A 27,521-nucleotide genomic window follows, 5' to 3' on the forward strand; every position below is an offset into this window, starting at 1 on the left:
TCTATGTTTACAAGTTGTCATCAAAAGCATGCTCATCTATTTTGATCACTTCTTTCTAACCCCAAAAAATGGGAATCAGGTTTTTGTATGGGTATCCATGCTTCTAGCAACAATATGCTTTATTGTTGATTTTTTTAGCGACGATCAATTTGCTCCGAGAGGGACAAGCAGTATAAAATGGATGCTTTATTGCTGATGTCTGAGATGTGCTCCTCAGGTTCCTCTGGTGGAGCAGCACTACGCCTCAGAGTTCCATCCCTTCCTCAAGCACGCGTACAGAGTGGAGCGAGTCAGTGGAAGCTCTGCGCTCAAAATCTGCTTCGCGGATATTTTGAAGAACAACCACGTCATCATCTGCACCGCTCAGATTCTGGAGAACTCCTTGGAGAGGTCGCTCAAAGGCGAGGACGAGGGCGTGCGTCTGCAAGGTATGGTCAAAAACGTCTTCTCTTCAAGTCTGGTAGCACAAAGCATTCCTCAACTGGAGTCACCGTAATGGTGCCGATAATCGGACGATCTTTAGTATGAATCATCGTCACAAAATATACAATATACCATTTTATATATGGGGTGTGTGTGGGTGGGTGTGTGTGGGGATGGGGGGGGTTTGTGTGTGTGGGGGTGGGGGTTTATGGGGGTTGGTGGGTGTGTGTGGGGGTGTGTGTGTGGGGGTGGGGGTGGGTGGGTGTGTGAATGTGGGGGTGATTGGGTGTGTGGATGTGGGGGTGATTGGGTGTGTGTAGGGGTTGGGGTGTGTGTGTGTGGGGATGGGGGGTGGGTTTGTGTGTGTGGGGGTGGGGGGTTTATGGGGGTTGGTGTGGGTGTGGGTGTGTGGGGGAGTGTGTGTGTGTGGGGTTGGGGGGTGTGGGTGTGTGTGTGTGGGGGTGTGTGTGTGTTGGTGGGTGTGTGTGTGGGGGGGTGTGGGTGCGTGTGTGGGGGTGTGTGTGGGGGGTGTGTGGGTGGGTGTGGGGTTGAGGGTGTGGGTAGGGGTGTGTGGGTGAGTGTGGGTGTGGGTTTGTGTGTGTGGGGGGGGTGTGGGTGGGTGTGGGGTTGAGGGTGTGGGTAGGGGTGTGTGGGTGAGTGTGGGTGTGGGTTTGTGTATGCGGGGGTGTCGGTGTGGGGTGTAGGGGTGTGGGTGTGTGTGGGTGTGTGTGTGTGTGTATGTTTGTTGGTGGGTGTTTGGGTGTGTGGGCGGGGGTGTGAGTGGGTGTGTGTGGGGGTGGGCGGGTGTGGGGGTGAGGGTGGGGGTGTGTGTGGGTGGGTGTGGGTGTGTGGTGGTGGGGGTGTGGGGGAGTGTGTGTGGGGTTGGGGGGTGTGGGTGTGTGTGTGTGTGGGGGGTGTGTGTGTATGGGTGTGGGGGTGTGTGTGTGTTGGTGGGTGTGTGTGGGGGTGTGTGTGGGGGGTGTGTGGGTGGGTGTGGGGTTGAGGGTGTGGGTAGGGGTGTGTGGGTGAGTGTGGGTGTGGGTTTGTGTGTGTGGGGGTGTCGGTGTGGGGATTAGGGGTAGGGGTGTGGGTGTGTGTGGCTGGGTGTGTGTGTGTGTATGTTTGTTGGTGGGTGTTTGGGTGTGTGGGCGGAGGTGTGAGTGGGTGTGTGTGGGGGTGGGTGGGTGTGGGGTTGAGGGTGTGGGTAGGGGTGTGTGGGTGAGTGTGGGTGTGGGTTTGAGTGTGTGGGGTGTAGGGGTAGGGGTGTGGGTGTGTGTGGGTGGGTGTGTGTGTGTATGTTTGTTGGTGGGTGTTTGGGTGTGTGGGCGGGGGTGTGAGTGGGTGTGTGTGGGGGTGAGGGTGGGGAGGTGTGTGGGTGGGTGTGGGTGTGTGGTGGTGGGGGTGTGGATGGGTGTGTGTGGGGGAGTGTGTGTGTGGGGTTGGGGGGTGTGTGTGGGTGTGTGTGTGTGTGGGGGGGGGGTGTGTATGGGTGTGGGGGTGTGTGTGTGTTGGTAGGTGTGTGTGTGGGGGGGTGTGGGTGCGTGTTTGGGGGTGTGTGTGGGTGGGTGTGGGGTTGAGGGTGTGGGTAGGGGTGTGTGGGTGAGTGTGGGTGTGGGTTTGTGTGTGTGGGGGTGTCGGTGTGGGGTGTAGGGGTGTGGGTGTGTGTGGGTGGGTGTGTGTGTGTATGTTTGTTGGTGGGTGTTTGGGTGTGTGGGCGGGGGTGTGAGTGGGTGTGTGTGGTTGGGTGTGGGGGTGAGGGTGGGGGTGTGGGTGGGTGTGTGTGTGTTGGTGGGGGTGTGGGTGCATGTGTGGGGGTGTGTGTGTGGTGGGTGTGAGTAAGTGGGGGTGAGGGTGTGGGGGAGTGTGGGTGGGTGTGTCGGTGTGGGTGTATGTGTGTGTGTGTTTGGGTGGGGGTGTGAGTGGGTGTGTGTGTGGGGTGGATGGGTGTGTGTGGGGGTGAGGGTGGGGGTGTGCGTGCGGGGGTGTGCGTGCGTGCGTGCGCGTGGTACACAGAAAATCAATTTCCACACTTCTATTAGACCCGGACATCTTATATGTAATAGAAATGTGTAGGGGGGTGTATGGTGTGTGGTCATTAAATATGTATTCTGAAAAATGTTATTTACAGAAAATGAGCCAAAGTCAGTGAGTCTCAGTTTGAAAAATGAATTAATTGTATCATTTTTCTTTTAATAAAAAATGAAAACGGGTCCCACAGACCCGAACACCACACAAGGGTTATGTGAGCAGGACCGCAAGATAAAAAGCCAGATTGTGAGGCACGATGGTGGACAGGAGATACATTTTCTAATCAAATAAAATGTTATTTGGCACTAACATTACTATAGTTAACATTTAAAAAAAAAGAAATGCGCTTTTTTTGGAATATTGTCTATTGTTCAAAATCCTTATGTAAGACAAGGACACACATTGTTCTGCTTTCTGCATTCTAACTCGTGTTAGCAAGAGTCAGCTAACAATGGAGCTAATGGAAGTCGCTCTATTACGCCTGTAAAGCGCTCTAAAAACATCCGTCAAGGTGTTACAGTATGTACACGCTGTAAGTATATACAGTACATAGTATCTAGTAACATTCATAATAACATGTACTATTTACATATTTTGATCATACTGGAAGTATATATGTAGTATCTAGTAACATTCATAATAACATGTCATATACTGTACATATTTTGATCATGCTGTAAGTATATATGTAATGTAGTAACATTCATAATAACATGTGATATTTACATATTTTGATCATGCTGTAAGTATATATGTAGTATCTAGTAACATTCATGATAACATGTAACATTTACATATTTTGATCATACTGTAAGTATATATGTAGTATCTAGTAACATTCATGATAACATGTAATATTTGCATATTTTGATCATGCTGTAAGTATATATGTAGTATCTAGTAGCATTCATGATAACATGTAATATTTACATATTTTGATCATGCTGTAAATATATATGTAATGTAGTAACATTCATAATAACATGTAATATTTACATATGTTGATCACACTGTAAGTATATATGTAGTATCTAGTAACATTCATAATAACATGTAATATTTGCATATTTTGATCATGCTGTAAGTATATATGTAGTATCTAGTAACATTCATGATAACATGTAATATTTACATATTTTGATCACGCTGTAAGTATATATGTAATGTAGTAACATTCATAATAACATGTAATATTTACATATTTTGATTATACTGTAAGTATATATGTAGTATCTAGTAATATTCATAATCACATGTAATACTTGCATATTTTGATCATACTGTAAGTATATATGTAATGTAGTAGCATTCATAATAACCTGAAATATTGTCATATGTTGATAACGCTGTAAGTATATATGTAGTATCTAGTAACATTCATAATAACATGTAATATTTACATAGTTTGGTCATACTGTAAGTATATGTGTAATGTAGTAACATTCATACTAACATGTAATATTTACATATTTTGATCATGCTGTAAGTATATGCAGTATGTAATGTAATATCTATTAACATTCATAATAACATGTCATATTTACATATTTTCATCATACTGTAAGTATATATGTAATGTAGTAACATTCATAATAACATGTAATATTTACATATTTTCATCATTTTAAGCGTACGACAGCGTATTCATTTCACAGACGCATTACAACATTCACTTTCCCTTCAACAACAACAAGACTACTAATCATGGCAGACTTGATGAGAGACAGGAAAAAACCACTTTGGAAAAAAAAAACAATGATACAGAAACATCTATTTTTGAGCCTGAATATAAGGAGGATGACCTACAAGTTTTAAAAGCTGTGTGCTAAACAGATGCAGCCTTAGTCAAACACTAAGCATCATATAGCAGTGTTGCTAAGTGCTAAACAAGACATACAAACATAATAAAACAGTCACTTACTGTACAATGTCTGCTCTGACTGGGATAAAGACTGATGGGATGTTTATATCTTCCCCTTTACATCAACAATTCATCATCATCCTCACAAAGAGTTAAAAAAGTGTTTTTTGTGTCTTTCTGGCCATCTCCGGGTCTAACTTGGATGTCAAAGTTGACCAACTTGTGGGTTTAGGTCCACAACCTTCTACTATCCAGGTGAGAGACATGATTTATCATCTAGAATTAACTTTCACCAACTCAGAGGCGATGCAGCAGCTCAATATGTCAGTATAGCAGCATAAGCTAGATAGCTCTGCTAAAAATAGTCCGTCTGCGTTAGCACTTGTAATAACAACATCGCTAATACTTGTTAATATTCAGGTCATGACATGTACATGGAGTATTGTTGGCACTTTGTGGATGTGTTTTAGAGTACTTAACAGGCGCAATAGTGTACTCCCATTAGCTGTATTGTTAGCCACCTCCGACTTTCCATATTTTACGAGTTAGAATGCATAAACAAAGAAAAACCTATTGTGTATGCTAGCAAAAAAGTGCAGTTCTCCATTAAGGAAAGAAAGTGAAAGGTGTCGGCACTTGAAGCACACATTTAGTGATGGTGGAAAGGCGCCCGGAGGACGCCAAGCCTCTCCCCTGACGATACCTGACAGGATCTTGTCAAAGTCCTCCAGCTCCTGTTGGCACTCACCAGTCCAAGGTGGGATGGCCAACTCGGTGGAACATATGCTGTTTGTGGAAACGCCTGGAAGCGCGTGACTTGGTATTTATAAAATGTGTTCTCAGGCCACACGTCTGTTCAAGCCATCAGCGTGTGGCTGACGAAACCCACATGAGAACATCGATCACCTACAAAACTTCACGCTGTCGCTCTTTGTCTCCTCCAGGGAAATGTTTGCGTCGCTATGGTTACTCTTTGATGGGAGCGTAATGAAACTTGTAGTTTTCTTCAGTAAAAATAACTCTGGGCTTTTATAGGTGAGCTCATAGTGATGCTGTAGGACTTGCAAGGGGGTGTGGAGCTGCGAGGAAGATGCTGACTTGTGTTGTCGTCCCGACGGGAGGCCTTTACCTTTTTACGGACTTGGTTGTTGTGATCCCAAGGTGCAGGAGACAGCGTGCAGGTATTCAATATACGACAAAACAAATGACGCGTGCAGCTGGGAGTGCACTTGAAGTGTAGGGAAAGCGTAGCCGCTGAGCGCCTGATGGCCGCTTGTGCGACCGACAAGCTGGAGGTCGCAGAGGCGGCGAGGAGCCCGCTGGAGACGAAGAAGGCGGCGGCAGAGGCGAGGAAGGAGATGGCGGGTGCACAGTAGGATACAAAAAAGATGGCGGCTGCACAGCAGGTGATGAAAAAGATGGTGGCTGCACAGCAAGACATGAAGAAGATGGCGGCGACTGCACAGCAGGAGATGGAGAACATGGTGGCGTCTGCAGACCCACTGGAGAGGATGGCGGCGTCTGCAGACTCACTGGAGAGGATGGCGGCGTCTGCGGTGGCCTCACTGGGAAAGGTGAGAGCTGTCGCACAGCTGACCTTAGCCCCCCAACCCCCCCCCCCCCCCCCCCTCCTCAAGGGACGGATCCCAGGCGTCCCCAAAAAGGCCAACAGACGACAGGGATGGGTGGAGGGGAGCTTGAAAAGAGGCAAAACATCTCTTCGATTCGGCCATCAGTGCCAAAATCTTGTTAAGCCTCTCTGCCATTGAAATCTCTGCGGGGGTCACTCACTGGCTGGATCATTCTGTCAGGAATTGCTGTTGGTCTTGAACCCCAAGATGCAGAAATGGCAGGCGTAGCGCAGGAAAACATGACTTTAATGTCAAAATGCAGGGAAAACAGGTACCAGGAGACAGGAATCACTGACAAGACAAGATCACCAGGACAGGAAGTGATTCCAAACACAGGAAAACCCAAACATAACCAAACTGTCAGTAGCACTTCTGACAGTAGCCCCCCTTCCTATAACGTATTTCAGATGTTAAGTTCAACAAAACGTCCAAAACCAAAGGAGGGTGGAGGTAGGAATGGCGGAGGGTCGCCAAACTGCGCCCCTGTCTCAAGAAGCCGACCATCAGTCCAGGCCATGTGCCCCCGCAGTCAGCGGGGAAGAGCCAGGTGGCGGCGGCGAGTTGAACGCCGCTGCATCTGGCGAGGCGGGCGTCCACAAAATGACCACATCTGTGGCCAACGAGAAGGCAGACGCGAGTGGCCACGGTGCACCAGCAGCTGCAATCGTTCATGCCCAGGTCCTTGGCATAGCTGCTGAATGCGCGGAGGGCGTCCATAAAACGGCCACACTCTAGGCTGACGAGGTTCTGGGTGCGGGCGCCTGATGGCCGCTTGTGCGACCCACAAGCTGGAGGTCACGGAGGGGGCGAGGAGCCCCGCTGGAGACGAAGAAGATGGCAGCTGCAAAGCAGGTGACGAAGAAAATGGTGGCTGCACAGCAGTAGACGAAGAAGATGGAGAGGATGGCGGCGTCTGCAGAGACACTGGAGAGGGTGGTGGCGTCTGCAGACCCACTGGAGAGGATGGTGGCGTCTGCAGACCCACTGGAGAGGATGGCGGCGTCCACAGACCCACTGGAGAGGATGGGGGCATCTGCAGACCAACTGGAGAGGATGGGGGCATCTGCAGACCCACTGGAGAGGATGGGGGCATCTGCAGACCCACTGGAGAGGATGGGGGCATCTGCAGACCCACTGGAGAGGATGGCGGCGTCTGCAGACCCACTGGAGAAGATGGCGGCGTTTGCGGTGGCCTCACTGGAAAAGGTGAGAGCTGTGCCTCCCCTGTCGCACAGCTGACCTTAGCCCCACCTCAAGGGACGGATCCCAGACGTCCCCAAAAAGGGCAACAGACGACAGGGATTGGTGGGAGGGAGCTTGAAAAGAGGCAAAACATCTCTTCGATTCGGCCATCAGTGCCAAAATCTTGTTAAGCCTCTCTGCCATTGAAATCTCTGCGGGGGTCACTCACTGGCTGGATCATTCTGTCAGGAATTGCTGTTAGTCTTGAAACCCAAGATGCAAAGATGGCAGGCATAGCGCAGGAAAACATGACTATAATGTCAAAATGCAGGGAAAACAGGAACCAGGAGACAGGAATCACTGACAAAACAAAAGCACCAGAACAGGAAGTGATTCTAAACACAGGAAAACCCAAACATAACCAAACTGTCAGTAGCACTTCTGACAGCCTAAGCAGACTTAATTACTAAACATGAACAGGTGCGCTGGCAACCAAATTAAAGACAACAGGAAGTGGAAGCTAGAAAATAAGAGGCCAAGACTAAACAGTCACGGTGGGCGTGACACGGTGTTCTGCAGTTTATGCAATGTTCAAAAGAAAGAGGAACAGGCGTGGTTTTCCTACCAACACATCTGTGTCATGGTCTGTTCCAAAAGAAGTTGACTAACTCCAATTCTTTTAAATCTTTGTTGCTCAATCATTTTAGATACCAGCTTCCTGGAAAGATTATTGAATGGAGTCAAAGCACTCAAATATTTGAGTCATTCTGGTGTTTTGCAGAAATGTAGCGTATTGACCAGACTAAAATACTTTTCTTGTTCCAGGCACCAGTAGAATAAAAACTAGGCCGCAATAAAAAAGGACATTCTATTTCTTAGGGTTTGGATTAACCCTAACCCATAACTTTTATGGACAGAATTTCTGGGCGCTGTCAGGGCGTTGAGGGGATCCGGTTGGGTGGCTGCAGGATTAGGTCTCTGCTTTTTGCAGATGATGTGGTCCTGATGGCTTCATCTGGCCAGGATCTTCAGCTCCCACTGGATCGGTCCACAGCCGAGTGTGAAGCGATGGTTCTCGCCCGGAAAAGGGTGGAGTGCCATCTCCGGGTTGGGTAGGAGACCCTGCCCCAAGTGGAGGAGTTTAAGTACCTTGGAGTCTTGTTCATGAGTGAGGGAAGAGTGGATCGTGAGATCGACAAGCGGATCGGTGCGGCGTCTTCAGTAATGTGGACGCAGTATCGATCCGTTGTGCTGAAGAAAGAGCTGAGCCGGAAGGCAAAGCTCTCAATTTACCGGTCAATCTACGTTCCCATCCTCACCTATGGTCATGAGCTTTGGGTTATGACCGAAAGGACAAGATCACGGGTACTGAAATGAGTTTCCTCCGCCGGGTGCTGGGTCTCTCCCTTAGAGATAGGGTGAGAAGCTCTGTCATCCGGCAGGAGCTCAAAGTAAAACTGCTGCTCCTCCACATCGAGAGGAGCCAGATGAGGTGGTTTTGGTCAGGATGCCACCCGAACGCCTCCCTAGGGAGGTGTTTAGGGCACGTCCGACCGGTAGGAGACCACGGGGAAGACCCAGGACACGTTGGGAAGACTATGTCTCCCGGCTGGCCTGGGAACGCCTCGGGATCCCCCGGGAGGAGCTGGACGAAGTGGCTGGGGAGAGGGAAGTCTGGGCTTCTCTGCTTAGGCTGCTACCCCTGCGACCCGACCTCGGATAAGCAGAAGAAGATGGATGGATGGATGGATTCTATTTCTTATCTGCTGATTAACTGCTGACTCTGCTTCGTTGGTAGCATCGTAACATTTTGGATACGCACGTTACAAACTGAGTACCCTAAAGGAATGAACGAGGAGTTGCTTTTGGGATGTTTTCCATGAAGTTGTCTATTTGCATATCATGTACTTCATTTATATTTTTTGGGGCTTGATGTAGGGCTTTAGGTCGGTGCTTCATTTTGGTACTTTTTATTAGTATTATATTATATATAGAAGGAGCTATAGCTATTCTAGCGGTGCCAATGTTTACATGATCGACTGTTCAGCTGCTTCCTCGTTTCCTTGCCCGTCAAACTTTATTCTAGCTCATGAATCACGCCTCTCACCAGGATAGTAGAAGGACGAGAACGTATTCCGACGAATTGGTACACTTTGATAGCCAATTCAAAACCCGGAGATGGCGAGAAACACACGAAAAGACGCTGGGTTCCGCCACCCTTTTCTTTGCAAGGATGATGAGTCAGTTTTCATCTAAATGGGAATACATGAACATCCTAACAGTCGGCATCCTAATGAAAGCAGACATTGTACAGTAAGTGATGCTCTATTATGTGTTTTGGCTCTCGTGAAGTCGCCAGTGAGTGGTATATTTGTGGTATAGCTGGGATACAAAAAAGTGAACGTTGTGATGTGTTTTGAAATGAATGCTTAAAATGAGCAAAATACGTAAATATTAAATGTTATTATAAATTTGCCTGTTACTACATTACATATATACTTACATCATGTATATACAACCTAATAGGTTTTGGATATTATATTATACACTACCGTTCAAAAGTTTGGGGTCACATTGAAATGTCCTTATTTTTGAAGGAAAAGCACTGTACTTTTCAATGAAGATAACTTTAAACTAGTCTTAACTTTAAAGAAATACACTCTATACATTGCTAATGTGGTAAATGACTATTCTAGCTGCAAATGTCTGCTTTTTGGTGCAATATCTACATAGGCCCATTTCCAGCAACTATCACTCCAGTGTTCTAATGGTACAATGTGTTTGCTCATTGGCTCAGAAGGCTAATTGATGATTAGAAAACCCTTGTGCAATCATGTTCACACATCTGAAAACACTTTAGCTCGTTACAGAAGCTACGAAATTGACCTTCCTTTGAGCAGATTGAGTTTCTGGAGCATCACATTTGTGGGCTCAATTAAACGCTCAAATTGGCCAGAAAAAGAGAACTTTCATCTGAAACTCGACAGTCTATTCTTGTTCTTAGAAATGAAGGCTATTCCATTAAATTTTTTGGGTGACCCCAAACTTTTGAACGGTGGTGTATATTATAAGTCTTTATAGGCTCCCTTAGGCTCTATTGTAAGCGAACATTTAATCGCATTTATTTACTATTTAGGTTTTGGGGTTTTTCACTGTGCTGATGAGCTATGTCTCCTTTAATTATAATCGTTGCCCACACATTTTTTATTTTTTTTATTTTTTTTTATACATGTTTAAATTTTTAAATGTTTTTTTCTTTTTTTTAAATGTTTTATTTATTTTTGTAATTATTATTATTATTATTTTTTTATTTTGTTTAATTATTTTGTATTGCTTTATTTATTTTCCTATTATACTGTACTGAGTCTTTGATTTATTTTGTAAAATTTTCCATTTTGTCTATTTGTGCACTTTCACTTTTGAAGTTGTTCTTGATGTATTGTCATGGCAATTGATTGACAGCGGTGACTATTTAAGTGCATCACTTCCTGTTGAAAATTGCACACTGACGAAGACATTTTCGAAACCGCTCTGTGTTTGGTGGTAAAATTATTAGAAGAACGCGAGTGTTGTGTAAATGGTAAATAAAAAGAGAATACAACAAATCCTTTTCAACTTATATTCAACTGAACAGACTGCAAAGACAAGATATTTCATGTTCACACTGAGAAACGTTGTTATTTTTTGCAAATATTAGCTCATTTGGAATTTGATGCCTGCAACATGTTTCAAAAAAGCTGGCACAAGTGGCAAAAAAGAGTGAGGAAGTTGAGGAATGCTCGTCAAAGACTTATTTGGAACATCCCACAGGTGAACAGGCTCATTGGGAACAGGTGGGTGCCATGATTGGGTATAAAAGCGGCTTCCGTGAAATGCTCAGTCGTTCACAAACAAGGACGGGGCGAGGGTCACCACTTTGTCAACAAATGCCTGAGCAAATTGTTTAAGTACATTTCTCAACAAGGAATTTATGGACTCACCATCTACGCTCCGTAATATCATCAAAAGGTTCAGAGAATCTGGAGAAATCACTGCACGTAAGCAGCAAGGCTGAAAACCAACATTGAATGCCCGTTACCTTCGATCCCTGCATCAAAAAGCGACATCAGTGTGTAAAGGATATCACCACATGGGCTCAGGAACACTTCAGAAAACCACTGTCAGTAACTACAGTTGGTCGCTACATCTGTAAGTGCAAGTTAAAACTCTACTGTGCAAAGCCAAAGCCATTTATCAACAACACCCAGAAACGCCGCCGGCTTCGGTGAGCCCGAGCTCATCTAAGATGGACTGATGTAAAGTGTAAAAGTGTTCTGTGGTCTGACGAGTCCACATTTCAAATTGTTTTTGGAAACTGTGGACGTCGTTCTAGTTCAAAAGGCAGCATGTGTGATGGTATGGGGGTGTATTAGTGGCCAAGACATGGGTAACTTACACATTAGTGAAGGCACCATTAATGCTGAAAGGTACATACAGCTTTTGGAGCAACATATGTTGCCATCCAAGCAACGTTGTCATGGACGCCCCTGCTTATTACAGCAAGACGATGCCAAACCACGTGTTACATCAACGTGGCTTTGTAGTAAAAGAGTGCGGGTACTAGACTGGCCTGCCTGTAGTCCAGACATTGAAAATGTGTGGTGCAATATCAAGGCTAAAATATGAGAAGGGAGACTGTTGAACAACTTAAGCTGTACATCAAGCAAGAATGGGAAATAATTCCACTTCAAAAATGTGTCTCTTCAGTTCCTAAACCTTTACGGAGTGTTGTTAAAAGGAAAGGCCATGTAACACAGTGGTGAACATGCCTTTTTTTGCAATGTATTGCTGCCATTAAATTCTAAATTCATGATTATTTGCAGTGTGAACATGAAATATCTTGTCTTTGCAGTCTATTCAATTGAATATAAGTTGACAAGGATTTGTTGTATTGTCTTTTTATTTAGCATTTACACAACGTGACAACTTCACTGCTTTTGTAGTTTGTACAATTCATCCGTTTGTCTTTTTTCCTGCTAGATATCTCCCTGATGATAATAGACGAGTGCCACCACACCAAGAAGGGGGAGGTGTACAACCAGGTGATGATGAAATACCTGAAGCAGAAGAACGCAAACACCAAGCTGAGGAAGGAGCAGAAGGAGACCGTGCCGCTTCCTCAAATCCTCGGCCTCACCGCCTCACTCGGGGCCGGCGACGCGACGAAGCTGCTAACGGCGGAGAAAAACATTCTGCAGGTGAGGACCGAGCACGTTGGACTGTGGAGATCAGCTCGTCTGAACAAAATATATAAAGCGCTCTAAAAACATCCATCAATACTTTATATAAATGTAGTATCTAGTAACATTCATAATAACATGTAATATTTGCATATTTTCATCATGCTGTAAGTATACATGTAGTATATACTAACATTAATAATAACATGTAATATTTACGTAATTTTATCATGCTGTAAGTATATATGTAGTATCTAGTAACATTCATAATAACATGTAATGTTTACATATTTTGATCATGCTGGAAGTTAATATGTATTTTCTAGTAACATTCATAATAACATGTGATATTTACATAATATGATCATGCTGTAAGTATGTATGTAGTATCTAGTAACATTCATAATAACATGTAATATTTACATAGTTTGATCATGCTGTAAGTATGTAAGTAGTATCTAGTAACATTCATAATAACATGTAATGTTTACATATTTTGATCATGCTTTTAGTTAATATGTAGTATCTAGTAACATTCATAATAACATGTAATATTTACAAAATTTGATCATGCTGTAAGTACATATGTAGTATCTAGTAATATTCATAATAACATGTAATATTTACATAGTTTGATCATGCTGTAAGTATATATGTAGTATCTAGTAATATTCATAATAACATGTAATATTTACATAATTTGATCATGCTGTAAGTGTATATGTAGTATCTACTAACATTAATAATAACACGTAATATTTACGTAATTTGATCATGCTGTAAGTATTTATGTAGTATCTAGTAACATTCATAATAACATTTAATGTTTACATATTTTGATCATGCTGGAAGTTAATATGTATTATCTAGTAAAAACATTCATAATAACATGTGATATTTACAAAATATGATCATGCTGTAAGTATATATGTAGTATCTAGTAACATTCATAATAACATGTAGTATTTACATATTTTGATCATGCTGGAAGTTAATATGTATGATCTAGTAACATTCATAATAACATGTAATGTTTACATATTTTGATCATGCTGTTAGTTAATATGTAGTATCTAGTAACATTCATGATAACATGTAATATTTACATAATTTGATCATGTTGTAAGTATGTATGTAGTATCTAATACCATTCATAATAACATGTAATGTTTACATATTTTGATCATGCTGGAAGTTAATATGTATTATCTAGTAACATTCATAATAACATGTGATATTTACATAATATGATCATGCTGTAAGTATGTATGTAGTATCTAGTAACATTCATAATAACATGTAATATTTACATAGTTTGATCATGCTGTAAGTATGTAAGTAGTATCTAGTAACATTCATAATAACATGTAATGTTTACATATTTTGATCATGCTTTTAGTTAATATGTAGTATCTAGTAACATTCATAATAACATGTAATATTTACAAAATTTGATCATGCTGTAAGTACATATGTAGTATCTAGTAATATTCATAATAACATGTAATATTTACATAGTTTGATCATGCTGTAAGTATATATGTAGTATCTAGTAATATTCATAATAACATGTAATATTTACATAATTTGATCATGCTGTAAGTGTATATGTAGTATCTACTAACATTAATAATAACACGTAATATTTACGTAATTTGATCATGCTGTAAGTATTTATGTAGTATCTAGTAACATTCATAATAACATTTAATGTTTACATATTTTGATCATGCTGGAAGTTAATATGTATTATCTAGTAAAAACATTCATAATAACATGTGATATTTACAAAATATGATCATGCTGTAAGTATATATGTAGTATCTAGTAACATTCATAATAACATGTAGTATTTACATATTTTGATCATGCTGGAAGTTAATATGTATGATCTAGTAACATTCATAATAACATGTAATGTTTACATATTTTGATCATGCTGTTAGTTAATATGTAGTATCTAGTAACATTCATGATAACATGTAATATTTACATAATTTGATCATGTTGTAAGTATGTATGTAGTATCTAATACCATTCATAATAACATGTAATGTTTACATATTTTGATCATGCTGGAAGTTAATATGTATTATCTAGTAACATTCATAATAACATGTGATATTTACATAATATGATCATGCTGTAAGTATGTATGTAGTATCTAGTAACATTCATAATAACATGTAGTATTTACATATTTTGATCATGCTGTAAGTTTATATGTAGTATCTGGTAACATTAATAATAACATGTGATATTTACATATTTTGGTCATGTTGTAAGTATGTATGCAATGTAGTAACATTCATAATAACATGTAATATTTACATATTTTCATTATGCTGTAAGTATATATGTAGTATCTAGTAACATTCATAATAACATGTAATATTTACATATTTTCATCATGCTGTAAGTATATATGTAGTATCTACTAACATTAATAATAACATGAAATACTTACATATTTTGGTCATGCTGTAAGTTAATATGTAGTATCTAGTAACATTCATAATAACATGTAATAATTACATAGTTTGATCATGCTGTAAGTATGTAAGTAATATCTAGTAACATTCATAATAACATGTAATATTTACATAGTTTGATCATGCTGTAAGTATGTAAGTAGTATCTAGTAACATTCATAATAGCATGTAATGTTTACATATTTTGATCATTTTAAGTATTAAAAAACGTTCACTTTCCCTTCAACAACAACAAGACTACTACTCATGGCAGACTTAAAATGAGGGACAACAAAGACCACTTGGTTTTTCCACAGCACCCAGCCAGAGATCGACACAATCCTGTCTGCCAACCACCGGAACTGAGAAAGTTACAAAGTCAAAGCGAAAGAGAAGAACCTGAAGACATCCATTGCTTAATAGTGAGCCATGAGAGACAAGAATGCAAACCTGAAGACAACCTTTGCCTAATAGTGAGCCATGAGAGGCTAGAATGCAAACCTGAAGACATCCTTTGCTTAATAGTGATCCCTAGGAGGCTAGAATGCAAACCTGAAGAAAACTTTTGCTTAATAGCGATCCCTAGGAGGCTAGAATGCAAACCTGAAGACATCCTTTGCTTAATAGTGATCCCTAGGAGGCTAGAATGCAAACCTGAAGACAACATTTGCTTAATAGTGATCCCTAGGAGGCTAGAATGCAAACCTGAAGACAACCTTTGCCAAATAGTGAGCCATGAGAGGCTAGAATGCATACCTGAAGACAACCTTTGCTTAATAGTGATCCCTAGGAGGCTAGAATGCAAACCTGAAGACAACTTTTGCTTAATAGTGATCCCTAGGAGGCTAGAATGCAAACCTGAAGACAACCTTTGCTTAATAGTGATCCCTAGGAGGCTAGAATGCAAACCTGAAGACAACCTTTGCCAAATAGTGAGCCATGAGAGGCTAGAATGCAAACCTGAAGACAACCTTTGCATAATAGTGATCCCTAGGAGGCTAGAATGCAAACCTGAACACAACCTTTGCCTAATAGTGAGCCATGAGAGGCTAGAATGCAAACCTGAAGACAACCTTTGCATAATAGTGATCCCTAGGAGGCTAGAATGCAAACCTGAAGACAACCTTTGCCTAATAGTGAGCCATGAGAGGCTAGACTGCAAACCTGAAGACAACCTTTGCCTAATAGTGAGCCATGAGAGGCTAGACTGCAAACCTGAAGACAACCTTTGCCTAATAGTGAGCCATGAGAGACTAAAATGCAAACCTGAAGACAATCCTCTGCCTAATAGTGAGCCATGAGAGGCTAGAATGTAAACCTAAAGACAACCTTTGCCTAATAGTGAGCCATGAGAGGCTAGAATGCAAACCTTAAGACAACCTTTGCCTAATAGTGAGCCATGAGAGGCTAGAATGTAAACCTAAAGACAACCTTTGCCTAATAGTGAGCCATGAGAGGCTAGAATGCAAACCTGAAGACAATCTTTGCATAATAGTGATCCCTAGGAGGCTAGAATGCAAACCTGAAGACAACCTTTGCCTAATAGTGAGCCATGAGAGGCTAGACTGCAAACCTGAAGACAAACTTTGCCTAATAGTGAGCCATGAGAGGCTAGAATGCAAACCCGAAGACAACCTTTGCATAATAGTGATCCCTAGGAGGCTAGAATGCAAACCTGAAGACAACCTTTGCCTAATAGTGAGCCATGAGAGGCTAGACTGCAAACCTGAAGACAAACTTTGCCTAATAGTGAGCCATGAGAGGCTAGAATGCAAACCTGAAGACAACCTTTGCCTAATAGTGAGCCATGAGAGGCTAGAATGCAAACCTGAAGACAACCTTTGCTTAATAGTGATCCCTAGGAGGCTAGAATGCAAACCTGAAGACAACCTTTGCTTAATAGTGATCCCTAGGAGGCTAGAATGCAAACCTGAAGACAACCTTTGCTTAATAGTGATCCCTAGGAGGCTAGAATGCAAACCTGAAGACAACCTTTGCTTAATAGTGATCCTTAGGAGGCTAGAATGCAAACCTGAAGACAACCTTTGCTTAATAGTGATCCCTAGGAGGCTAGAATGCAAACCTGAAGACAACCTTTGCTTAATAGTGATCCCTAGGAGGCTAGAATGCAAACCTGAAGACAACCTTTGCTTAATAGTGATCCCTAGGAGGCTAGAATGCAAACCTGAAGACAACCTTTGCTTAATAGTGATCCCTAGGAGGCTAGAATGCAAACCTGAAGACAACCTTTGCCTAATAGTGAGCCATGAGAGGCTAGACCGCAAACCTGAAGACAAACTTTGCCTAATAGTGAGCCATGAGAGGCTAGAATGCAAACCTGAAGACAACCTTTGCCTAATAGTGAGCCATGAGAGGCTAGACTGCAAACCTGAAGACAACCTTTGCCTTATAGTGACCCATGAGAAGCTAGAATGCAAACCTGAAGACAACCTTTGCCTAATAGTGAGCCATGAGAGACTAAAATGCAAACCTGAAGACAATCCTCTGCCTAATAGTGAGCCATGAGAGGCTAGAATGTAAACCTAAAGACAACCTTTGCCTAATAGTGAGCCATGAGAGGCTAGAATGCAAACCTGCAGACAACCTTTGCCTAATAGTGAGCCATGAGAGGCTAGACTGCAAACCTGAAGACAACCTTTGCCTAATAGTGAGCCATGAGAGGCTAGAATGCAAACCTGCAGACAACCTTTGCCTAATAGTGAGCCATGAGAGGCTAGAATGCAAACCTGAAGACAACCTTTGCTTAATAGTGATCCCTAGGAGGCTAGAATGCAAACCTGAAGACAACCTTTGCTTAATAGTGATCCCTAGGAGGCTAGAATGCAAACCTGAAGACAACCTTTGCCTAATAGTGAGCCATGAGAGGCTAGACTGCAAACCTGAAGACAAACTTTGCCTAATAGTGAGCCATGAGAGGCTAGAATGCAAACCTGAAGACAACCTTTGCCTAATAGTGAGCCATGAGAGGCTAGACTGCAAACCTGAAGACAACCTTTGCCTTATTGTGACCCATGAGAAGCTAGAATGCAAACCTGAAGACAACCTTTGCCTAATAGTGAGCCATGAGAGGCTAGAATGCATACCTGAAGACAACATTTGCTTAATAGTGATCCCTAGGAGGCTAGAATGCAAACCTGAAGACAACCTTTGCTTAATAGTGATCCCTAGGAGGCTAGAATGCAAACCTGAAGACAACCTTTGCTTAATAGTGATCCCTAGGAGGCTAGAATGCAAACCTGAAGACAACATTTGCTTAATAGTGATCCCTAGGAGGCTAGAATGCAAACCTGAAGACAACCTTTGCTTAATAGTGATCCCTAGGAGGCTAGAATGCAAACCTGAAGACAACCTTTGCTTAATAGTGATCCCTAGGAGGCTAGAATGCAAACCTGAAGACAACCTTTGCTTAATAGTGATCCCTAGGAGGCTAGAATGCAAACCTGAAGACAACCTTTGCTTAATAGTGATCCCTAGGAGGCTAGAATGCAAACCTGAAGACAACCTTTGCTTAATAGTGATCCCTAGGAGGCTAGAATGCAAACCTGAAGACAACCTTTGCTTAATAGTGATCCCTAGGAGGCTAGAATGCAAACCTGAAGACAACCTTTGCTTAATAGTGATCCCTAGGAGGCTCGAATGCAAACCTGATGACAACCTTTGCTTAATAGTGATCCCTAGGAGGCTAGAATGCAAACCTGAAGACAAACTTTACCTGCTAATAATGTGGTTGAAAAAATGTTGCAAAAACTTTGAGAAATGGTTAACAAAACGATATTTTTGTAACAGCGAAGCTTCTCTTGTTGCAGATTTGTGCCAACTTGGATGCCTGTCAAATCCTGACCGGGAATCTGGGGGAATATAGAAATGAACCCAGCAAAAAAATGGTTCTCGTTGAAGACAAAAATAAGGTGGGTCAGCATTTCTAGGATCTATTTTTCTGTGGTATCAACAGCCGTATCGTACTTCCAGGATCCCTTCGGTGACGTCATCAAGAAAATCATGAACAGTATCCACACTCATTCCCAGCTGAGCCCCGCCTGCGAGCTGGGCTCCCAGAACTACGAACAGTGGGTGGTCCAGACGGAGAGGAAAGGTGAGTGCACCTGTGGTGCGATTTGTGTTCCACCGGTGACCGCCCACTCCCCACAGCTGCCAAGGAGGAAGATCCAAAGGTGCGGATTTGCGCTGAGCACCTGCGCCGCTACAACGAGGCCATGCAACTCAGCAACACCATTCGCATGTGCGACGCCTTCAGCTTCCTCAACAAACACCACGAGGAGGAGCTGAAGAGCAAACGCAGCCCCGAGGAGGAGCACGTCATAAACATCACCCACACCGAGAGACTCCTCTTCAATCTCTTCACAGGTATCCGTTTCCGTGAACTTATTGAACATATGAATACGCTGCAAAGACAAGATGCTTATAGTCATGAGCACCACGCACGGAGGGTCTGACACATGGATATTAAAATCCCCCATTATAATTATATTAACTGCATGCGTCACTAGATCAGCGACGAACTCTGAAAAATCCCTGATAAAGTCCAAATAGGGCCCAGGGGGGGCGATTGATAACAGCCAGGTAAAGAGGTAGCGGTGTGACAAACCTCATAGTTAGCACCTCAAAGGATTTATATTTTTTACTTACAAAACCCAAAAATCAGTGAAGTTTTAGCACGTTGTGTAAATGGTAAATAAAAACAGAATGCAATGATTTGCTAATCCTTTTCTACTTATATTCAATTGAATAGACTTCAAAGACGTGCGAACTGGTAAACTTGGGTTCATTTTTGCAAATATTAGCTCGTTTGGAATTTGAAGCCTGCAACATGTTTCAAAAAAGCTGGCACGAGTGGCAAAAAAGACTGATAAAGTTGAGGAATGCTCATCAAAGGCTTATTTGGAACATCCCACAGGTGAACAGGCTGATTGGGAACAGGTGGGTGCCATGATTGGGTATAAAAGCATGAAATGCTCAGTCATTCACAAACAAGGACGGGGCGAGGGTCACCACTTTGTCAACAAATGCCGGAGCAAATTGTTTAAGAACAACATTTCTCAACCAAGCTATTGCAAGGAATTTATGGACTCACCATCTACGCTCCGTAATATCATCAAAAGGTTCAGAGAATCTGGAGAAATCACTGCACATAAGCGGCAAAGCCGAAGACCAACATTGAATGCCCGTGACCTTGGATCCTTAGGTGGTACTGCATCAAAAAGCAACATCAGCCTGTAAAGGATATCACCACATGGGCTCAGGAACACTTCAGAAGACCACTGTCAGTAACTACAGTTGGTCGCTACATCTTTAAGTGCAAGTTAAAACTCTACTATGCAAAGCCAAAGCCATTTATCAACAACACCCAGAAACGCCACCGGCTTCGCTGGGCCTGAGCTCATCTAAGATGGACTGATGCAGAGTGGAAAAGTGTTCTGTGGTCTGACGAGTCCACATTTTAAGATTGTTTTTGGAAACTATGGATGTTGTGTCCTCCGGACCAAAGAGGAAGTGTAAAAGGCAGCATGTGTGATGGTATGGGGGTGTATTAGTGGCCAAGACATGGGTAACTTACACATCTGTGAAGGCACCATTCATGCTGAAAGGTACATACAGCTTTTGGAGCAACAAATGTTGCCATCCAAGCAACGTTATCATGGACGCCCCTGCTTATTTCAGCAAGACAATGCCACGCCACATTATGCACGTGTTACAACAGCGTGGCTTCGTAGTAAAAGAGTGTGGGTACTAGACTGGCCTGCCTGTAGTCCAGACCTGTGCCTAATAGGGAGGCTGGAATGAAAACCTGAAGACAACCTTTGCCTAATAGTGAGCCATGAGAGGCTAGAATGCAAACCTGAAGACAACCTTTGCCTAATAGTGATCCATGAGAGGCTAGAATGCAAACCTGAAGACAACCTTTGCCTAATAGTGAGCCATGAGAGGCTAGAATGCAAACCTGAAGACAACCTTTGCCTAATATTGAGCCATGAGAGGCTAGAATGCAAACCTGAAGACAACTTTTGCTTAATAGTGAGCCATGAGAGGCAAGAATGCAAACCTGAAGACATAATTTGCCTAATAGTGAGCCATGAGAGGCTAAAATGCAAACCTGAAGACAAATGTTGCCTAATAGTGAGCCAAGGGAGGCTAGAATGCAAACCTGAAGACAACTTTTGCCAAATAGTGAGCCATGAGAGGCTAGAATGCAAACCTGAAGACAACCTTTGCCTAATAGTGAGCCGTGAGGGGCAAGGATGCAAACCTGAAGACAACCTTTGCCAAATAGTGAGCCATGAGAGGCAAGAATGCAAACCTGAAGACAATTTTTGCCAAATAGTGAGCCATGAGAGGCTAGAATGCAAACCTGAAGACAACCTTTGCTTAATAGTGAGCCATGAGAGGCTAGAATACAAACCTGAAGACAACTTTTGCTTAATAGTGAGCCATGAGAGGCAAGAATGCAAACCTGAAGACATAATTTGCCTAATAGTGAGCCATGAGAGGCTAAAATGCAAACCTGAAGACAAATGTTGCCTAATAGTGAGCCAAGGGAGGCTAGAATGCAAACCTGAAGACAACTTTTGCCAAATAGTGAGCCATGAGAGGCTAGAATGCAAACCTGAAGACAACCTTTGCCTAATAGTGAGCCGTGAGGGGCAAGGATGCAAACCTGAAGACAACCTTTGCCAAATAGTGAGCCATGAGAGGCAAGAATGCAAACCTGAAGACAATTTTTGCCAAATAGTGAGCCATGAGAGGCTAGAATGCAAACCTGAAGACAACCTTTGCCTAATAGTGAGCCATGAGAGGCTAGAATGCAAACCTGAAGACAACTTTTGCCAAATAGTGAGCCATGAGAGGCAAGAATGCAAACCTGAAGACCACCTTTGCCTAATAGTGAGCCATGAGAGGCTAGAATACAAACCTGAAGACAATTTTTGCCTAATAGTGAGCCATGAGAGGCAAGAATGCAAACCTGAAGACAACCTTTGCCTAATAGTGAGCCATGAGAGGCTAGAATGCAAACCTGAAGACAACTTTTGCTTAATAGGGAGCCATGAGAGGCTAGAATGTAAACTTGAAGACAACTTTTGCTTAATAGTGAGCCATGAGAGGCTAGAATGCAAACCTGAAGACAACTTTTGCTTAATAGTGAGCCATGAGAGGCTAGAATGTAAACTTGAAGACAACTTTTGCCTAATAGTGAGCCATGAGAGGCAAGAATGCAAACCTGAAGACAACCTTTGCCTAATAGTGAGCCATGAGAGGCTAGAATGCAACCCTGAAGTCAACCTTTGCCTAATAGTGAGCCATGAGAGGCTAGAATGCAAACCTGAAGACAACTTTTGCCTAATAGTGAGCCATGAGAGGCAAGAATGCAAACCTGAAGACATAATTTGCCTAATAGTGAGCCATGAGAGGCAAGAATGCAAACCTGAAGACAACCTTTGCCTAATAGTGAGCCATGAGAGGCTAGAATGCAACCCTGAAGTCAACCTTTGCCTAATAGTGAGCCATGAGAGGCTAGAATGCAAACCTGAAGACAACTTTTGCCTAATAGTGAGCCATGAGAGGCTAGAATGCAAACCTGAAGACATAATTTGCCTAATAGTGAGCCATGAGAGGCAAGAATGCAAACCTGAAGACATACTTTGCCTAATAGTGAGCCATGAGAGGCAAGAATGCAAACCTGAAGACATAATTTGCCTAATAGTGAGCCATGAGAGGCAAGAATGCAAACCTGAAGACATACTTTGCCTAATAGTGAGCCATGAGAGGCAAGAATGCAAACCTGAAGACATAATTTGCCTACTTTGTTGTCAAAATACTCCACAGGTATGCATAGAATTTGACATGTTTGGTAATAATGGTCTGGAACTAATCCTAACCAGGTTTGGGTGGAAATGACTTCAAGGATCAGGAATCCCAACACACCTAAAAGCCTCTCAACTGCCCTGTTCAGAGCAGCCGGTTTTGGAGTGTGGTCTTGTCATGCAAATGAGCCTCAGTCACCTGGGCAGTCGGACGGGATGTGCAGGTCCTTTCGTTCAGGGAGCCACCAGCTTCAGGCTATGACATGAAAGTTGCTCCACGTAGTCGCTTGCAGCAAAATAAAACCACCAAGCTACGCTAGCTACCAAGTCATGCTTGCAAAAATCTTGATAGGTTGGTTTTGGTACATGGCAACAACATTTCCACCCTCGATGGCAGGAAAAGTTGTATTTTGTCTATGGTTCACAATCCTCATGCAAGACAAGCATGCATAGGATTTTATTTTTAATGCATTCTCAATCGTAAATAAATGTTGGCAAAAGTCAGTTAACAATGGAAGTCGCTCTGTTCTGCCTATAAAGCGCTCCAAAAAACCTCCATCAAGGTTTTATATTCACGCTGTAAGTATATACTGTATATGTAGTATCTAGTAACATTCATAATAACATGTACTATTTACATATTTTGATCATGCTGTAAATATGCATGTAGTATCTAGTAACATTCATAATAACATGTACTATTTACATATTTTGATCATGCTGTAAATATACATGTAGTATCTAGTAACATTCATAATAACATGTAATATTTACATATTTTGATCATGCTGTATATATATGTAGTATCTACTAACATTCATAATAACATGACATATTTACATATTTTGATCATGCTGTAAATATACATGTAGTATCTAGTAACATTCATAATAACATGTAATATTTACATATTTTGATCATGCTGTATATATATGTAGTATCTACTAACATTCATAATAACATGACATATTTACATATTTTGATCATGCTGTAAATATACATGTAGTATCTAGTAACATTCATAATAACATGTCATATTTCATATTTTGATCATGGTGTAAGTATATATGTAGTATCTATATTCATAATAACATGACATATTTACATATTTTCATCATGCTGTAAGTATATATGTAGTATCTAGTAACATTCATAATGACATGTCATATTTACATATTTTGATCATGCTGTAAATATACATGTATTATCTAGTAACATTCATAATAACATGTCATATTTACATATTTTGATCATGCTGTAAATATACATGTATTATCTAGTAACATTCATAATAACATGTAATATTTACATATTTTCATCATGCTGTAAGTATATATGTAGTATCTAGTAACATTCATAATAACATGTAATATTTACATATTTTCATCATGCTGTAAGTATATATGTAGTATCTAGTAACATTCATAATAACATGACGTATTTACATATTTTGATCATGCTGTAAATATACATGTAGTATCTAGTAACATTCATAATAACATGTAATATTTTCATCATGCTTTAAGTATATATGTAGTATCTAGTAACATTCATAATAACATGACATATGTACATATTTTGATCATACTGTAAGTATATATGTAGTATCTAGCAACATTCATAATAACATGTACTATTTACATATTTTCATCACGCTGTAAGTATATACTGTATATGTAGTATCTAGTAACATTCATAATAACATGTCATATTTCATATTTTGATCATGGTGTAAGTATACATGTAGTATCTATATTCATAATAACATGTAATATTTACATATTTTCATCATGCTGTAAGTATATATGTAGTATGTAGTAACATTCATAATAACATGTCATATTTACATATTTTGATCATGCTGTAAATATACATGTATTATCTAGTAACATTCATAATAACATGTAATATTTACATATTTTCATCATGCTGTAAGTATATATGTAGTATCTAGTAACATTCATAATAACATGTAATATTTACATATTTTCATCATGCTGTAAGTATATATGTAGTATCTAGTAACATTCATAATAACATGACATATTTACATATTTTGATCATGCTGTAAATATACATGTAGTATCTAGTAACATTCATAATAACATGTAATATTTACATATTTTCATCATGCTGTAAGTATATATGTAGTATCTAGTAACATTCATAATAACATGACATATGTACATATTTTGATCATACTGTAAGTATATATGTAGAATCTAGTAACATTCATAATAAAATGTACTATTTACATATTTTCATCACGCTGTAAGTATATACTGTATATGTAGTATCTAGTAACATTCATAATAACATGTCATATTTCATATTTTGATCATGGTGTAAGTATACATGTAGTATCTATATTCATGATAACATGACATATTTACATATTTTCATCATGCTGTAAGTATATATGTAGTATGTAGTAACATTCATAATAACATGTCATATTTACATATTTTGATCATGCTGTAAATATACATGTATTATCTAGTAACATTCATAATAACATGTAATATTTACATATTTTCATCATGCTGTAAGTATATATGTAGTATCTAGTAACATTCATAATAACATGTAATATTTACATATTTTCATCATGCTGTAAGTTAATATGTAGTATCTAGTAACATTCATAATAACATGACATATTTACATATTTTGATCATACTGTAAGTATATATGTAGAATCTAGTAACATTCATAATAACATGTACTATTTACATATGTTCATCACGCTGTAAGTATATATGTAGTATCTAGTAACATTCATAATAACATGTCATATTTCATATTTTGATCATGCTGTAAGTATATATGTAGTATCTATATTCATAATAACATGACATATTTACATATTTTGATCATGCTGTAAATATACATGTAGTATCTAGTAACATTCATAATAACATGACATATTTACATATTTTGATCATACTGTAAGTATATATGTAGTATCTAGTAACATTCATAATAACATGACATATTTACATATTTTCATCATGCTGTAAGTATATATGTAGTATCTAGTAACATTCATAATAACATGACATATTTACATATTTTGATCATGCTGTAAATATACATGTATTATCTAGTAACATTCATAATAACATGTAATATTTACATATTTTCATCATGCTGTAAGTATATATGTAGTATCTAGTAACATTCATAATAACATGACATATTTACATATTTTCATCATGCTGTAAGTATATATGTAGTATCTAGTAACATTCATAATAACATGTAATATTTACATATTTTCATCATGTATTAATTTCATAGACGCATTACAACGTTCACTTTCCCTCCAACAACAAGAAGACTACTAATCATGGCAGACTTGAACAACAACAAGAAGACTACTAATCATGGCAGACTTGAACAACAACAAGAAGACTACTAATCATGGCAGACTTGAACAACAACAAGAAGACTGCTAATCATGGCAGACTTGAACAACAACAAGAAGACTACTAATCATGGCAGACTTGAACAACAACAGGAAGACTACTAATCATGGCAGACTTGAACAACAACAAGAAGACTACTAATCATGGCAGACTTGAACAACAACAAGAAGACTACTAATCATGGCAGACTTGAACAACAACAAGAAGACTACTAATCATGGCAGACTTGAACAACAACAAGAAGACTACTAATCATGGCAGACTTGAACAACAACAAGAAGACTACTAATCATGGCAGACTTGAACAACAACAAGAAGACTACTAATCATGGCAGACTTGAACAACAACAAGAAGACTACTAATCATGGCAGACTTGAACAACAACAAGAAGACTACTAATCATGGCAGACTTGAACAACAACAAGAAGACTACTAATCATGGCAGACTTGAACAACAACAAGAAGACTGCTAATCATGGCAGACTTGAACAACAACAACAAGACTACTAATCATGGCAGACTTGAACAACAACAAGAAGACTACTAATCATGGCAGACTTGAACAACAACAAGAAGACTACTAATCATGGCAGACTTGAACAACAACAAGAAGACTACTAATCATGGCAGACTTGAACAACAACAAGAAGACTACTAATCATGGCAGACTTGAACAACAACAAGAAGACTACTAATCATGGCAGACTTGAACAACAACAAGAAGACTACTAATCATGGCAGACTTGAACAACAACAAGAAGACTACTAATCATGGCAGACTTGAACAACAACAACAAGACTACTAATCATGGCAGACTTGAACAACAACAAGAAGACTACTAATCATGGCAGACTTGAACAACAACAAGAAGACTACTAATCATGGCAGACTTGAACAACAACAAGAAGACTACTAATCATGGCAGACTTGAACAACAACAAGAAGACTACTAATCATGGCAGACTTGAACAACAACAACAAGACTACTAATCATGGCAGACTTGAACAACAACAACAAGACTACTAATCATGGCAGACTTGAACAACAACAAGAAGACTACTAATCATGGCAGACTTGAACAACAACAACAAGACTACTAATCATGGCAGACTTGAACAACAACAAGAAGACTACTAATCATGGCAGACTTGAACAACAACAACAAGACTACTAATCATGGCAGACTTGAACAACAACAAGAAGACTACTAATCATGGCAGACTTGAACAACAACAAGAAGACTACTAATCATGGCAGACTTGAACAACAACAAGAAGACTACTAATCATGGCAGACTTGAACAACAACAAGAAGACTACTAATCATGGCAGACTTGAACAACAACAAGAAGACTACTAATCATGGCAGACTTGAACAACAACAAGAAGACTACTAATCATGGCAGACTTGAACAACAACAAGAAGACTACTAATCAT

General features: G+C 40.4%; 1 protein-coding gene across 1 annotated transcript in view; it reads left to right on the forward strand.

Moving 5' to 3' along the window:
• The window catches only part of ifih1 (interferon induced with helicase C domain 1), a 70,998-nt gene that overhangs the window by 27,035 nt on the left and 16,442 nt on the right, over nt 1–27,521 (forward strand). Inside the window, exons 6-10 of the mRNA XM_062070476.1 lie at nt 218–428; nt 12,145–12,362; nt 18,643–18,744; nt 18,806–18,929; nt 18,986–19,201. Coding sequence (XP_061926460.1) covers nt 218–428; nt 12,145–12,362; nt 18,643–18,744; nt 18,806–18,929; nt 18,986–19,201 — 871 coding nt within the window. The remainder of the gene's footprint in view (nt 1–217; nt 429–12,144; nt 12,363–18,642; nt 18,745–18,805; nt 18,930–18,985; nt 19,202–27,521) is intronic.

The sequence above is a fragment of the Entelurus aequoreus genome, linkage group LG14, assembly GCF_033978785.1.
Source record: "Entelurus aequoreus isolate RoL-2023_Sb linkage group LG14, RoL_Eaeq_v1.1, whole genome shotgun sequence".
NCBI lineage: Eukaryota > Metazoa > Chordata > Actinopteri > Syngnathiformes > Syngnathidae > Entelurus > Entelurus aequoreus.